Below are 12,158 nucleotides of genomic sequence, written 5' to 3' on the forward strand. Positions count from 1 at the left end.
TGTGTCCCATGGCACATTCACACACCAGACAGTGTCACTCCAAGTTTCATGTGTGTTTTTGTGGCACCCACAGGCCATGGTACCGGTGCATTTCCATCCTCACTCCCTCCTTGGTTAGTTGCCCTTCCTCTCCACCTCTTGGCTTGTACACACCATGAGGTTTTGAGGAATAGCCATGGGCTTCCTAGTACAGGGCCCCATTCCCGCTTGCTAGCGTTGGAGGCAGAGTACCCTGTCCCAGTTGGCTCCCTAGACAAAAGCAGAGACTTACCCCATAGTAACAATCCAAAACACTGAATGTAGCCAAACACGTTCATGAGCTACTTGGTGGACGATGACAAAACCACACATGTAAGCAGGGTTACTAGACAGTGGCTGTTAAGTAGTTATCCTGTACATAGTCCCCCTGGCCCAGTGATGTATCCTGGAGAGATTACATCAAATAATTGCACAAGGGATGTCCAGTCACAATAGAACAAGGAGAGCACTGTCTGTTTGGCTGTCTGTCTGCCCTTAGTGGTCTTGAAGGATGCTTGGGTGAGGTGTCACCTTTTTGCAGGAAGTTCAGATCGTGGCTGGCTCACTAGCTAGAAATTTGCTTCTGAGTCCTTTGGTTGGCTTGCACTGTCTATACAGCTGGAAGTCAGGCATCTTGCGTGGGTCTTACTGGAGCACAGAATGGAGACTAAAGTACAGTAACTCCTCGCTTAATGTTGTAGTTATGTTCCTGAAAAATGCTACTTTAAGCGAAACAGTGTTAAACAAATCCAATTTCCCCATAAGAATTAATGTAAATAGAGGGGGTTAAGTTCCAGGGAAATTTTTTTCACCAGACAAAAGACTATATTTTATATAATATAAGTTTTAAACAATTTAATACTGTACACAGTAATGATGATTGTGAAGCTTGGTTGAGGTGGTGGAGCCAGAGGGTGGAAGAGGGTGGGATATGAATGTCTTACTGCTAAATGATGACCTAGCACTTGGCTGAGCCCTCAAGGGTTAAGACATTGTTATTAATGTAGCCTCACACTCTACAAGGCAGCACGAATGGAGGGAGCGGAGACAGCGCGGCAGAGAGAGACAGAGACACACACCGCACCGTGTGTAAGAGAGAGACGTGAACGCTGGCCTCACTCTAAGTACAGTGCCTGTTTAAGTAGATCAGCAAGTTGAGACAGCAGCTGCTGCCAGGTCCTGAGCCCTGTCGTGTCCTGCTCTGTGTATGGGGTAAAGGAGCGGGGGGAAGGAGCAGGGGGAGAGGGATACCCTGACATTAGCACCCCTTCCCCCCCTCCCTTGCACAGCAAGCAGGAGGTTCCCTGGAGCAGCACACGGCAGTGGGGGGAGGGACAGCTGGACTGCCGGGCAATTGATAGCCTGCTGGGTGGCTGCCGCACAGGGAGCTTAGGGAAACTGATAGTGGGGCTACCGGCCCACCCTGGTTCCAAGCCCCGCTCCAACGGGCTGCTTTTTCTGCAAGCCGTGGACAAAGCAGGCGGCTGCCCAACAACGTTATAAGGGAGCACTGACCAACTTTAAACGAGCATGTTCCCTAATTGATCAGCAACGTAACAATGAAACAACATTAATCGGGATGACTTTAAGTGAGGAGTTACTGTACCTGCTTCAGCTGTCTCCCAGCTTGTCCCTTTTTACTATTCCAGCTCTCTGATCTACTTTCACCCCTTGGTCCTGGCATCCACAGGCTAGTTTCTGTGCCTGCCCTTATGCCATCCATGGCTGGGCCTGGCCTAAAATACAAAAGGCACAGAAGTGGTGTAAAGCCATCTTTTTCCCCTTCCCCTTGTTCCCTATGCTCAGCTCATATCTGGTGCAAGGGAGAACTGGGCCCAAGATGTTCCTACCCTGATCCACCTGAGGCCATCCATTCCTTTGCTCATATAGAACAAAGCAGAAGAGAAGAAAAAAAGCACAGTCTTCAAATAGGACATTTTCCATAGTTTTTCAGTAGGTAAGTGAAAGTAGGCGCCTAAAGACCTCTGAGGGTCTTGGTCTTTGTATAGCTTCCCCAACTGCAAAGCCCTGGGAAAATGCCATCTAGGCATACAATGACCCTCTCGTCTGCTATCCTGTCTCTGATAGGGTAAATGCTGAAAGCTTCAAAGGAAACTGCAATACATCTCATTATTATTATTTTTTACTTTGTCCAAACTATGTAAGGTACCTTGCCAAATAGAAAGATATAATCCATGCCCAGGAGAGCTAACAGTCTAATCTTAGATATAAATAATAAAGCACCTAATGATACAGTATTCAAGGCCCTTCATTTTTGCTATTTATTGATTTTCGCTGAAAAATTCCCAGGTGTGCAAAAAGCCAGTATTTTGGTTTTACTGATTTTCACTCAGATTTTGGCTTTTTCACACCTGGCATTGCTTTGGAGACGCTCCTCTCATGATACTAGCCCTTCAGCATGGCCCAGGGCACACAGCCCCATCCACTTCCCCTGCTGGACAGAGCCTGTGCAGGGCAACCGGATGGGGTTGTGCTGAAGGGTTGGGGTCAGCAGGGGGCTCTGTCCAGCAGAGGGATCCGTACTTATAGGGGTGCAGCCTCCTGATCCCCTCCTGATCCTGGCACTTCTGCGCAGCCCCAACTGCTTCCTCTCCACAGTAGGAGAGTGAGAGGGGCAGGGAGCTGGGTCCCAGAAGCTGAGACCACCTGACCGCAGCAAGGAGTGGAAGGCTTCCTAGGGTAAGTACCCTCCCCCACACCCTGCCCACTGCACCCTGTGAGTACCAGGCACCCCTCCCCTCCCCTCCATGTGAGTATTGAGCACTCTTCCCCTACTCACCCACTGCCCTTCATTTTTGGTTTTTACTGATTTTCTCATGTTTTTTTAAATTTTTGAATAAACACAAATACATTCCCAGGAAATTAAAAAACAAAACCAAAGCTGAAAAAGAAGGACCTTGACAATATTATACCACTTTATTCCAGGAAGGAGGTCAGCAAGGACTGTGGGTGGAACTTCAGTGTATATCCGGATGCATGAGAACTCGAAGACCCCTGTATTTTCCTAACTGCAGATGAGATACTTTTCTAATCCCGGTCAATGAATGCAGATTAACGTGGGCTCTGCATGATGATGTGTGTCATTGCATGCTGTAGTGTGTAGACTCCAGCCCTGTAGCTATCAGAGAAAAGACACAAACTCAGGTTTTTCAAATGAAAAGAAACCAAGACTTTATTACGGCTTCAGGGGGCAGCCCCCTCAGTCTCTCACAATGAGTAGCTATCTAGCTTTTAAAGCTCTGGGGGAAGGGGGAGCCATCAGTGACTACTGAGAGAGATGGATAGAGAGGAACTACTCGACCCATCAAACCCCTCCAAGGAATGGAATATAGGCAGGGTGCAGGCAGAAGCAAAATCCTTCTCCCTGGAGGATTCGGGGCAGTAGATAAATTTAGCTGTGTTCCTCCTGAGGTGCTGGAGACGAGTCCCAGTTTATTCTCTGCTCAGCTTGTCACCAGCCTAAACAGAAGAAAGAAAAACACAAACAAAAGTGACCACCCTATAGAAACAATGGTCCAGATTCACAAGGTGCTGTGCATCACAGAGCAATTCAAAACAGTCAGTGCATCATCTGGCCCAGTGCACTTCCCCTGTTTGTTTTCAGTAGAGTCTTCACTGCCTTACATCTGGTGTCACTGCCATTCTGATTTGGTAGAGTTTTACACCCAACTTTTCACAAGTTGTCACGGTTCCACAGGTCTGGTGCTCTCAAACAGATCTGGAACAGTCCCTGGGAGGATCCCTTCAGTGTGTCAGCCCCCTTAGGGTCACACTCTCTTACTGGGGTAAGCCACTCGGCTTTATCGCCTCCTGGGACCCAACCTCAGAGCCTTCAGCACCCCTGCTTCATGCCGTGAGCTCCCTTCAGTGAGTCCACCTGAGTTGGACACATGAGGGAGACTTACACACCCAAAGGGAGCAATGCACCCCCAACTTCCCGACTCTGCTGTGACTCTCAGCCAGCATAGAAAGTCCTTAGTTAGCACAGAGAATGGAAATTTACAGCAAAGTCCATCTGGGTCAGTCTAGAACCCAGAGCCCTCTGACCCCTCTTTAGTCCCAGTCCAGAAGCTTCCCTCTGACTCCAGCAGCCCACACAATACAACCCCCCTGGTCCCTCCCCAGTCCTTTGTTCTCCAGTTGGTCACACCCAGCTGGCTTCCTAAGGAGGGTGGCTGATCCATGGTCGTTTGTTGCAAGGTACCAAATGTCTGAGTGAGTGGAGCGGCCAGTGTCTTCTGGGATAATCCATGGGCATGGGGACAGGGGACCTAGGCAGCTTGGCATCAGTTACACCTATATCTCTGGGTCTCTGCAACAAGTAACTACACTTTTCCTCCCACCTATTTAAACATGCCCCACATACGGGAAACTGAGCCACATACAAAAGTCGTCCAAAATGCTGTGAAAAAGTCCAGTGCCATCACACAAGTGTATTATTATTTTTTATTGTTTGTATTGCCATTGTGCCTAAGAGCCCCAGTCATGGACCAGGAACCCACTATGCTAGGCACTGTACAAACACAGAACAATGACTCAATACATTGTGCCCATCTGTCTATAACTCCCTGGATCAGTCCATAAGGTCTATGTTCTAGTGCTTTGTCCAACCTGAGGTTTAAATGAGTCATGTAATGGTGCTTCCACCACACCCCTCAGGGAGATCATTCAACCGAACATCATTCAACAGTCAAAACTCCCCCCTGTATTCAAATTCATCCCATTAACCCCAGGATCTCCTCAGAAACCACTTAGCTATTCCTCTTCAGGTGCACTCTTTCCAATACACGTAGAATGTTAACATGGCCACCTTAGTCATACTCTGGAGAAGCTATAGTTAATTCTTTTGAGCTTTCCTCATGTGTTAACAAGTACCCTGAAAAGGAATATTTGTGTTGGGTATCAGGAAACGTTTCCTAACAGCAAGTTTCTATTAGACTGTGAAAGGGAAGTGGTGGAAACCTCATTGTTTGGGACATTATACTAGACTGGACAAAGCCCTGCAGAATATATGGAAAACAACCTTGCAATGGCTGGGAGAAGGAAGGATAAGATTGTAGGTCTTTGCCCATTGCTAGCATTCTCTGCATCCAATGTCCCTGTTGCATCCTTGAACCTCTGATTTTGCCAACCCAAACAAAAACCAATGGCCAGCCTACCTTGACTCTCCACACCAGAGTGCTTGCCAGCAAGGCGTAGAGCATGGCTTTCCACAAGAGCACCAGGTAGGTGAGCTTTGTAGAGTTGCCAGATCGCATGTAGGAGTCTGTAAATCAAACACTGATTATTTATGGAATTATATAATCTGGGGAATCTGCATCTAGAGTATCAACAGTCGAATAAGAAATCCACAGCGAGGAATAGAAGGTCTTACTATACATCACTGAAAAACTGGGCTGGATATCTGATTACACCAGGCACTCAAAGCTGAATAGCATGGCATTTGTATTTATATTCCTGATATTCACTGGCTCTTTAATGCTTTTAATGACTCACGGAGCCATTGGGAAAATACCTGTTTCATAGATGGGCCTTCTATGAGTAATGACTAAGCCGGTAACTTTCCAATCTGAAGATATCTGCTGTTCATAATTATACTGAAGGAGAGGGAAGACCGAGGGAGCAAATCTGATTGGATGACGAAGGTCCCATGATCCCTTTTGTGAAATTTACAAAGGGAGCCCCCGCAGGTGGCAATCTCAGTGCACTGTCTCTCACATGCAGGTTTTTCTTTTGTACTTTTTAGTTATCTTTTCTTCATATACTATACCGGACATTTTAGGCTGGAAGTTCTTGCTTCTCTCTTAGCGCAGAGAAACATAACACATTTCCTCCACGTACTAGTCTAGTCTCCTGTGGGCTGTAGTACTTTGGTCTAATTTTGGTTGTTGGCTTTAGTGTGGCGGTGTTGGGTGGTGTTGGTGGCCTGTGATATTCATAAATAGATGATCCGGTGGTCCCTTGTGGCCTTAAACCCTTCCTGACACACCCTGTACATAGTGTCTGCTAGTAAGGGAGTTTAAACTCCTGGAGAGATAGAGGCAGTGAGAGGAAATGCCTACCTTCAGTGATGCCACATCCTGAAAGGCAAAGAAAGGATTGTAAGTCACAGCTTTCCTCAGAGCTGACAGAATACAGGCTTCAGAGTTTCTGGGATGTTACATACTGATGGTATTAGTGGTACTTACTCATATTATTTAGATTATAGACTCTTCCGAGTGTTTCTTAGCTAAATTCTATAGAGAGCTATGAAAATGTACTTGACTATATACACGTATAAAAAGACTATGCACATGCAAATATGTATCCCTGTGAACATACACATATAGTCCTGGCACATACTCATACATGTACATGTATATGTGTGTCCATGAACCTGCACATTTGCAGATGACACTGTCTTTCTCTTTGTATTTCTGTCAGGATTATTTTCTCTCTCTTTCATCTCCTTTTGCTTTTGTTTCCACTTTGATTGTTTTCCATTTCATACGATAACGTAATGCTCAGTTGCTACTCACCATCTCCACCTCTGATCACTTTATACTGGATCTCATCCAGGTGGAACTTCACAGCACACCGGAAACTGTTCTTGGAGTTGAACCACTCTTTGGTTGAGATCCTCAGGCGGCTGGTCAGTGAGTATGATTTTGATGTTTTATGCCAAGTGGAAAACTCATCTGTCCTCACCCCATCTTCCCTCTCAGCATCATTCACCTGCCAGACCAGCTTGATGTGGTCGGGGTAGAACTTTGTGGCCAGACACACCAGAGTGGCCTTCCCCTTCTCTTTGATCTCCTGCTTTGATGGAGGAAAGATGGCCACTTCGGGGGAGGTGATAGTGAGCTCATCCTCTGGAACAGAAAGCAATATGGCACAGACAGCCCTGCACAAACCCTCTCCTGCCTTGTGCCAACAATCCCTCAGGGTACTGATTGTGTCTTTGCTCTCTATACAACATTGACAATGCAAGGAAACCACACAGACACAGCTGGATCCCAAGGCACCATGTTTACTAACTAGATCAGAACATAACAGGCCTAGCTACATACAAACTATGGCTGAGACAGAGTTCTGGTGCCTTCTGCAACAGAAAACTGGGAGGCACACTAGGGGACTCCAAATTCCCAAATTATTTAAAGGGATACTACCAAACCCATTCCTCCATCCTGACAGGGAAAAGTATCCATGGGTATTATCAGACAAAACATGCAGGGTGTTCCTTGTGGGCAGTGTGCTGCGTCGTAAGACACAAGAAGCAATATGTTCTTGGCAATTACAGAGTGTTTTGGGGAGGTGTAATAAGACACAATAGTGTATTACTCAGAATTATACTACAGTGTGATCGGTTCACAGGCCCCATTCAGGCATTGGCGGGAAAGGGGTTAACCTTCCCCCGTTGGCTGGAGGAAGGCTCTCCAGGAAGAGCCCTGGAGCTGAGCTGAGAGATGGACCCTCACCAAAGTGATCAACTCCTGATCATTGCTTTAGCCTTAACTGGCACAGCCTTACATCTTGACTTTCAGTTTTGGCTGTTGTATGTGTGCTTGGCCCTTAAAGGGGCATCACATTCCTTACAGAAGCTTCTCTGTTTTATTACAAAGGTGCCAAACTCCTGCTAGAGATGTAGAATCTTTTCCTGACTTGGCTGGCCTGTTGTGGCAAACCCTCAAGGAATAGAGTGGAGACATGGAAACAGATAGAGGCATACAGACAGAGAACACCCCTTTGGGAACGTGGCATTCTGAGATGCAACATGCCCTGAGTTACTGATGATAAGCTCACATCATCTTATTCTCCCCTTAAAATGTTAGCATTAGTTTTGAAGCCACAGTATCTAGTATTTCCTCTTCCTTGTAGGCACCTCTCTGCCATATGAGAAAACCCATAAGATGAGAAATTCCACATTGCCCAAGGAGTGAGAGAAATTGTTCAAGGACACCTGAGGTGAATAGCTAGGAGCAATGGGATGAAAATGAGCAAAATGAAATGTTTCCTGAATGGCAGGAAACATGACCTGATACCAAGGTTCTGGAATAGCATGAAATAGTCTACCCCAGGGAAGAAATGCTGGAAGCCTCATTACTTAAATCATGTAAAACTGGGATTGGACAAACCCCAAGGGAACGATTCTGCATTGGTGAAAATGTGGGGGGAATGAACTAGGGGATGGACAAGATGTGACCTAGATATGATTTCCATCTCTACTTTTTTAAATTCTTCACCCTAAATTAGCTTTATCCTCCCATTTATATCCTCCCTGAAATAAGAATATCCTTCTTGTAGATTTGGGGACAAGAGTGATGAGGACATACAACTTTGTCTTTGGTCTACTTGCTCAATAACATTTAGTCTATAGGATAAGAGACTTCAGTAGAAGTCAGCTGGGATTTTATGTATTTTATTTGGGGCACAGAAGTTGCCATATCAATGGTCTGTGCAGTCTGGTCTCCAACACTGGCCAAGTCAGGCATCAGAGGAAGACTTAACCACTTCATCATGCATAAACACACACATACATTTGCACAAGCATGCATAGGCACACTTCGTTCAGTACTTTACACTTACTTAAGATTTGTGTATTGTTTTGAAAATATTGTATAAGTGACAAATTTAGGCAGGGAGCATTTCTAAAGCACCCACCATTATAGTACTAAGTTTCTCCCTGTTGGAACCCTTGCAGTGAAGAGTTGTGTAGCAAAATCAAACAAATCACTGATCTTTTTGCAGCTCCAATATAATTACTGAGAACATGAAAATGCACACTGCATTTTTTCATGTTCTCTGTATATACATGTATCTTCCTACTGTATTTTCCACTGCATGCATCTGATGAAGTAGGCTTTAGCCCATGAAAGCTTATGCTCAAATAAATTTGTTAATCTCTAAGGTGCCACAAGTACTCCTTGTTCTTTCTGCTGATACAGACTAACACAGCTACCACTCAGAAAACTACAATTACTGTTATCCCCTAATGAAATGGGTTCCATTATGAATGCTTTCCAAGATCCCTGGAAGCACCATACTGAATGAAAGGCAATAGGTTAAGCATATCCTACGGGGATATGTCCATTTCAGAGAGCTAGCATATCACGCAGCTCATTGGGTCTGACTGGCTCCTGTAGAGGAACCATTTCTAGGGTGCGTGAAAGTCAGTGGAGGTTTTTATCTGACGTGGAACCTGACTTGGAAGTTTTAATTTGGATTCCAAATCCTGGTGCTTTATTTCAGCAATTAATATTAACCACGACAGTCAGTGCTCACCTAGTACAGTGAGATGGGCTCCCTCCGCAAAATTTAGTGTGCTGGCTGCAGAGCACAGTAGTAGGGGTCTGGTAGGAAACTGAGCAGCTGCCTCCCCTTCCCCATAACCAATACTGTGACTATGGGGGAGCTATGATCCCTTTTCCTGTTCCCACCATCATAATTAGTGTTTTGTTTTACAAACTGTTCTCAGTTGCCTTCAAAGCCTCTCTGGCATACGTAAATGCTCAGCGTGCTTATAGATCCTGCCCTCAAGGAATAGAGAGTGGAGGAGACATGGAAACAGAGAGAGAAACAAAGACAAAGAGACAGACAGAAAAAAAGAAGGACAAAGAGAGAGGGATGGAGAGAAAGAGAGAGAGAAAGAAAGGCAAAGAAAGAGACAGAGCTAGAGAAGGACAAAACACAAAAAGACAAGGTAGGTGAGCTAATATCTTTTATTGGAACAACTTCTGTTGGTGAGAGAGACAAGCTTTCAAGCTCCATAGAGCTCTTCTTCAGGCCTGGAACCAGACTTCTCTCACCAACAGAAGTTGGTCCAATAAAAGATATTAACTCTCCCCTCTTGTCTGGGACCAACACAGCTGCAACAACACTGCAAAACACACAGAAAACATAGAAGGCCAGAGAAATGGGTGGACTAGGAATGAAACAGAGAGATTGAGACATACAGGCAGACACATAGAGAGAATCTGAAAGAAATCTATTGATACAGTAGCCTAGGAATAGTCTATTTTATATACCCACTTGCCAAAGTCAATGTTTTTTGATGGGTGAGTACACGATCATTGTTTTTTTCCCCCTTATTTTCACAGCAAGAACAATTGGGTAGAGACTGTGCCTTGAATAATTGTCTTGCCAGTTTTCCCTCACTTCCACTTGTGTGAATGCTACATGTCACTAGCATAAGCGAAACTTTTAAGCGTCCTTCAGGGGAGTGAGGAGATAAATCATGACCTCTTACCTGTAACAGTGAGCATAGTGCCAGCTCCGAAGATAAGGGGAGAGGTATTAGAACACAGCTGTAAGCTGTCAGAATAAAACCCACAACAGCTAAAGCCTGGCCCAGCCCCCACTGCTCCCCAACTCAGGAAACTTTGTAGCAATCATGGCTAGATTGCATTATTGGAGACTGCAATCAGACTATTCTCCGGCATTTGAGAGCAAAAGACAGGAGGCAAAGAGGAGCGTATGATTCTACAACGTCCTTCCTATGTTATCTATCTCAAAACAGCCCTCAGAGAGGGTGAAAGAGAGGGACAAGAGAGAGGAACTGTGTGTGGGAGACACAGGGAGACAAAGAGAGAGAGAGGGAATAAGAACATTACAGAGAGAGGAAAATCAAGAAAAAGATAGAGTGACAGACAGGCAGTCGGACATTTTACTGGGGTCAGTGAGAGAAGAATGTAGTGGAGCGCAACCGTCCCAGAGATGCCATCAGGCTATGCTCTCCCTAACTACCCTCCCCCCCATGGCCCACAGCCCAGGAGCCAGTAGCCCGTTACTTACCCAACACCGTTAGCCTGGTCCCGTCTCCAAAGTACTGCTCACGGTTGTTACACAGTGAGGCAGGAGAGTTGCAAAAACCACATGGACTGGGGACGAGTCCCCCATCCCCAACCTCCTTACTCCCTTCAGAAATGGCTGGAGAGAGCTGTTACTTCTTCCTTTCTCCTGTCATAGGACTCCCAGTGAGTGTTCATGTTATAATACACCTCAGCCCAGGGAGGACACGAGAAGTGAGTCACTGCAACCCCCCAACCATCTCATTTTATCTTTTTTGGCCCTATGTAATTGCTCTGTAGAGTGAGGAGATTGACCTAGTCCCATGGCTGAATCCAAAATGAATTAGACACATATATGGCTCAGAATACAACATGCAATAACACCAGCTAGGGTAAAAACACCAAAACTATCAATCCACAGGTTCCAAGGCTTGTGTTGGCCATTGCTTGGTGTCAAGCCTGCCACTATGATACCAGATGGCACTAGCAGCTACTTTATGGATGGGGTGGGGGTCACACATGCCTCTGCAGCATCTAGTATTAGCTGTGGGTCACTGGACTAGATGGACCAGAGGCCTGTTCCAGTAAGTGGGACATAGGACTAGGTGAAGCACTGGTCAGGTCTCCAATGGCAATACCTCAATAATATCACAAACAACACACAACTCAGGCCTCTCTCTTACCTAGGACAGTGAGTTTGGTGCCATCGCCGAAGTATTGTCTTTCAGAGTTCACACCATTATGCAGCTGCAGGAAAACCTACCTCCAAACTCACTCTGCTGAATCACCCTGCAATCTATCCCCCTCCTCGCCATGCACCAAAAGAAGGAGAAACCAAAGGCACAGCAAATTATAATGCCATTGAAATAACAGATGGAAACCAGCTGTTAGGTCACACCAAATCCATCCCTGCTGTGGGGCAGCGCAGGACAGGTCCCTGCAGTGTCTTCTTCAGGGCTCTATCTACTCCAGGTTTAAATGACTCAACTGATGGGAGACACAGTCAGACTCACTGTAGGAAATACTTTCTAATATCCATCCAGAATCCTTCCCTTTGCTCATGGTCATCTCTCTCTCCCCTCTCCCCCATCTAAGTTTTATCTCACTTAATGTTTATGCTCTGTTAAAACAAATATTGATTCATTTAAGGTTGGCGGGGGCCTTCCAGATCATTCCCCTCCATCGTGGCAGGACTGAGTTCACTGTCCCTAAACCATCCCCAATAGTTGGGCTTCTAGTGTCTGCCTTGATCTCCAGAGATAGTGATTCCACATCATTCCTTAGCAGCTTGTCCCATCCCCCAGGCTGTTCAGAGTTTCCTGAACACAGTAAGAATAATGGTTCCTCAGCAAG

At 45.8% G+C, this 12,158-nt stretch overlaps 2 gene segments (V, D, J or C); both read right to left on the bottom strand.

The window, feature by feature from the left end:
* Positions 1–12,158, bottom strand: part of LOC140898634 (T-cell receptor beta-2 chain C region-like) — a 131,649-nt gene that overhangs the window by 20,234 nt on the left and 99,257 nt on the right.
* LOC140898651 (T-cell receptor beta-1 chain C region-like) lies at positions 389–10,304 on the bottom strand. The segment is given in 7 exon segments: positions 389–685; positions 1,625–1,754; positions 2,936–3,498; positions 5,199–5,305; positions 6,102–6,119; positions 6,558–6,890; positions 10,265–10,304. Coding segments are annotated over 5 exon segments (501 nt in total).

The sequence above is a fragment of the Lepidochelys kempii genome, chromosome 1 (assembly GCF_965140285.1).
Source record: "Lepidochelys kempii isolate rLepKem1 chromosome 1, rLepKem1.hap1, whole genome shotgun sequence".
NCBI lineage: Eukaryota > Metazoa > Chordata > Testudines > Cheloniidae > Lepidochelys > Lepidochelys kempii.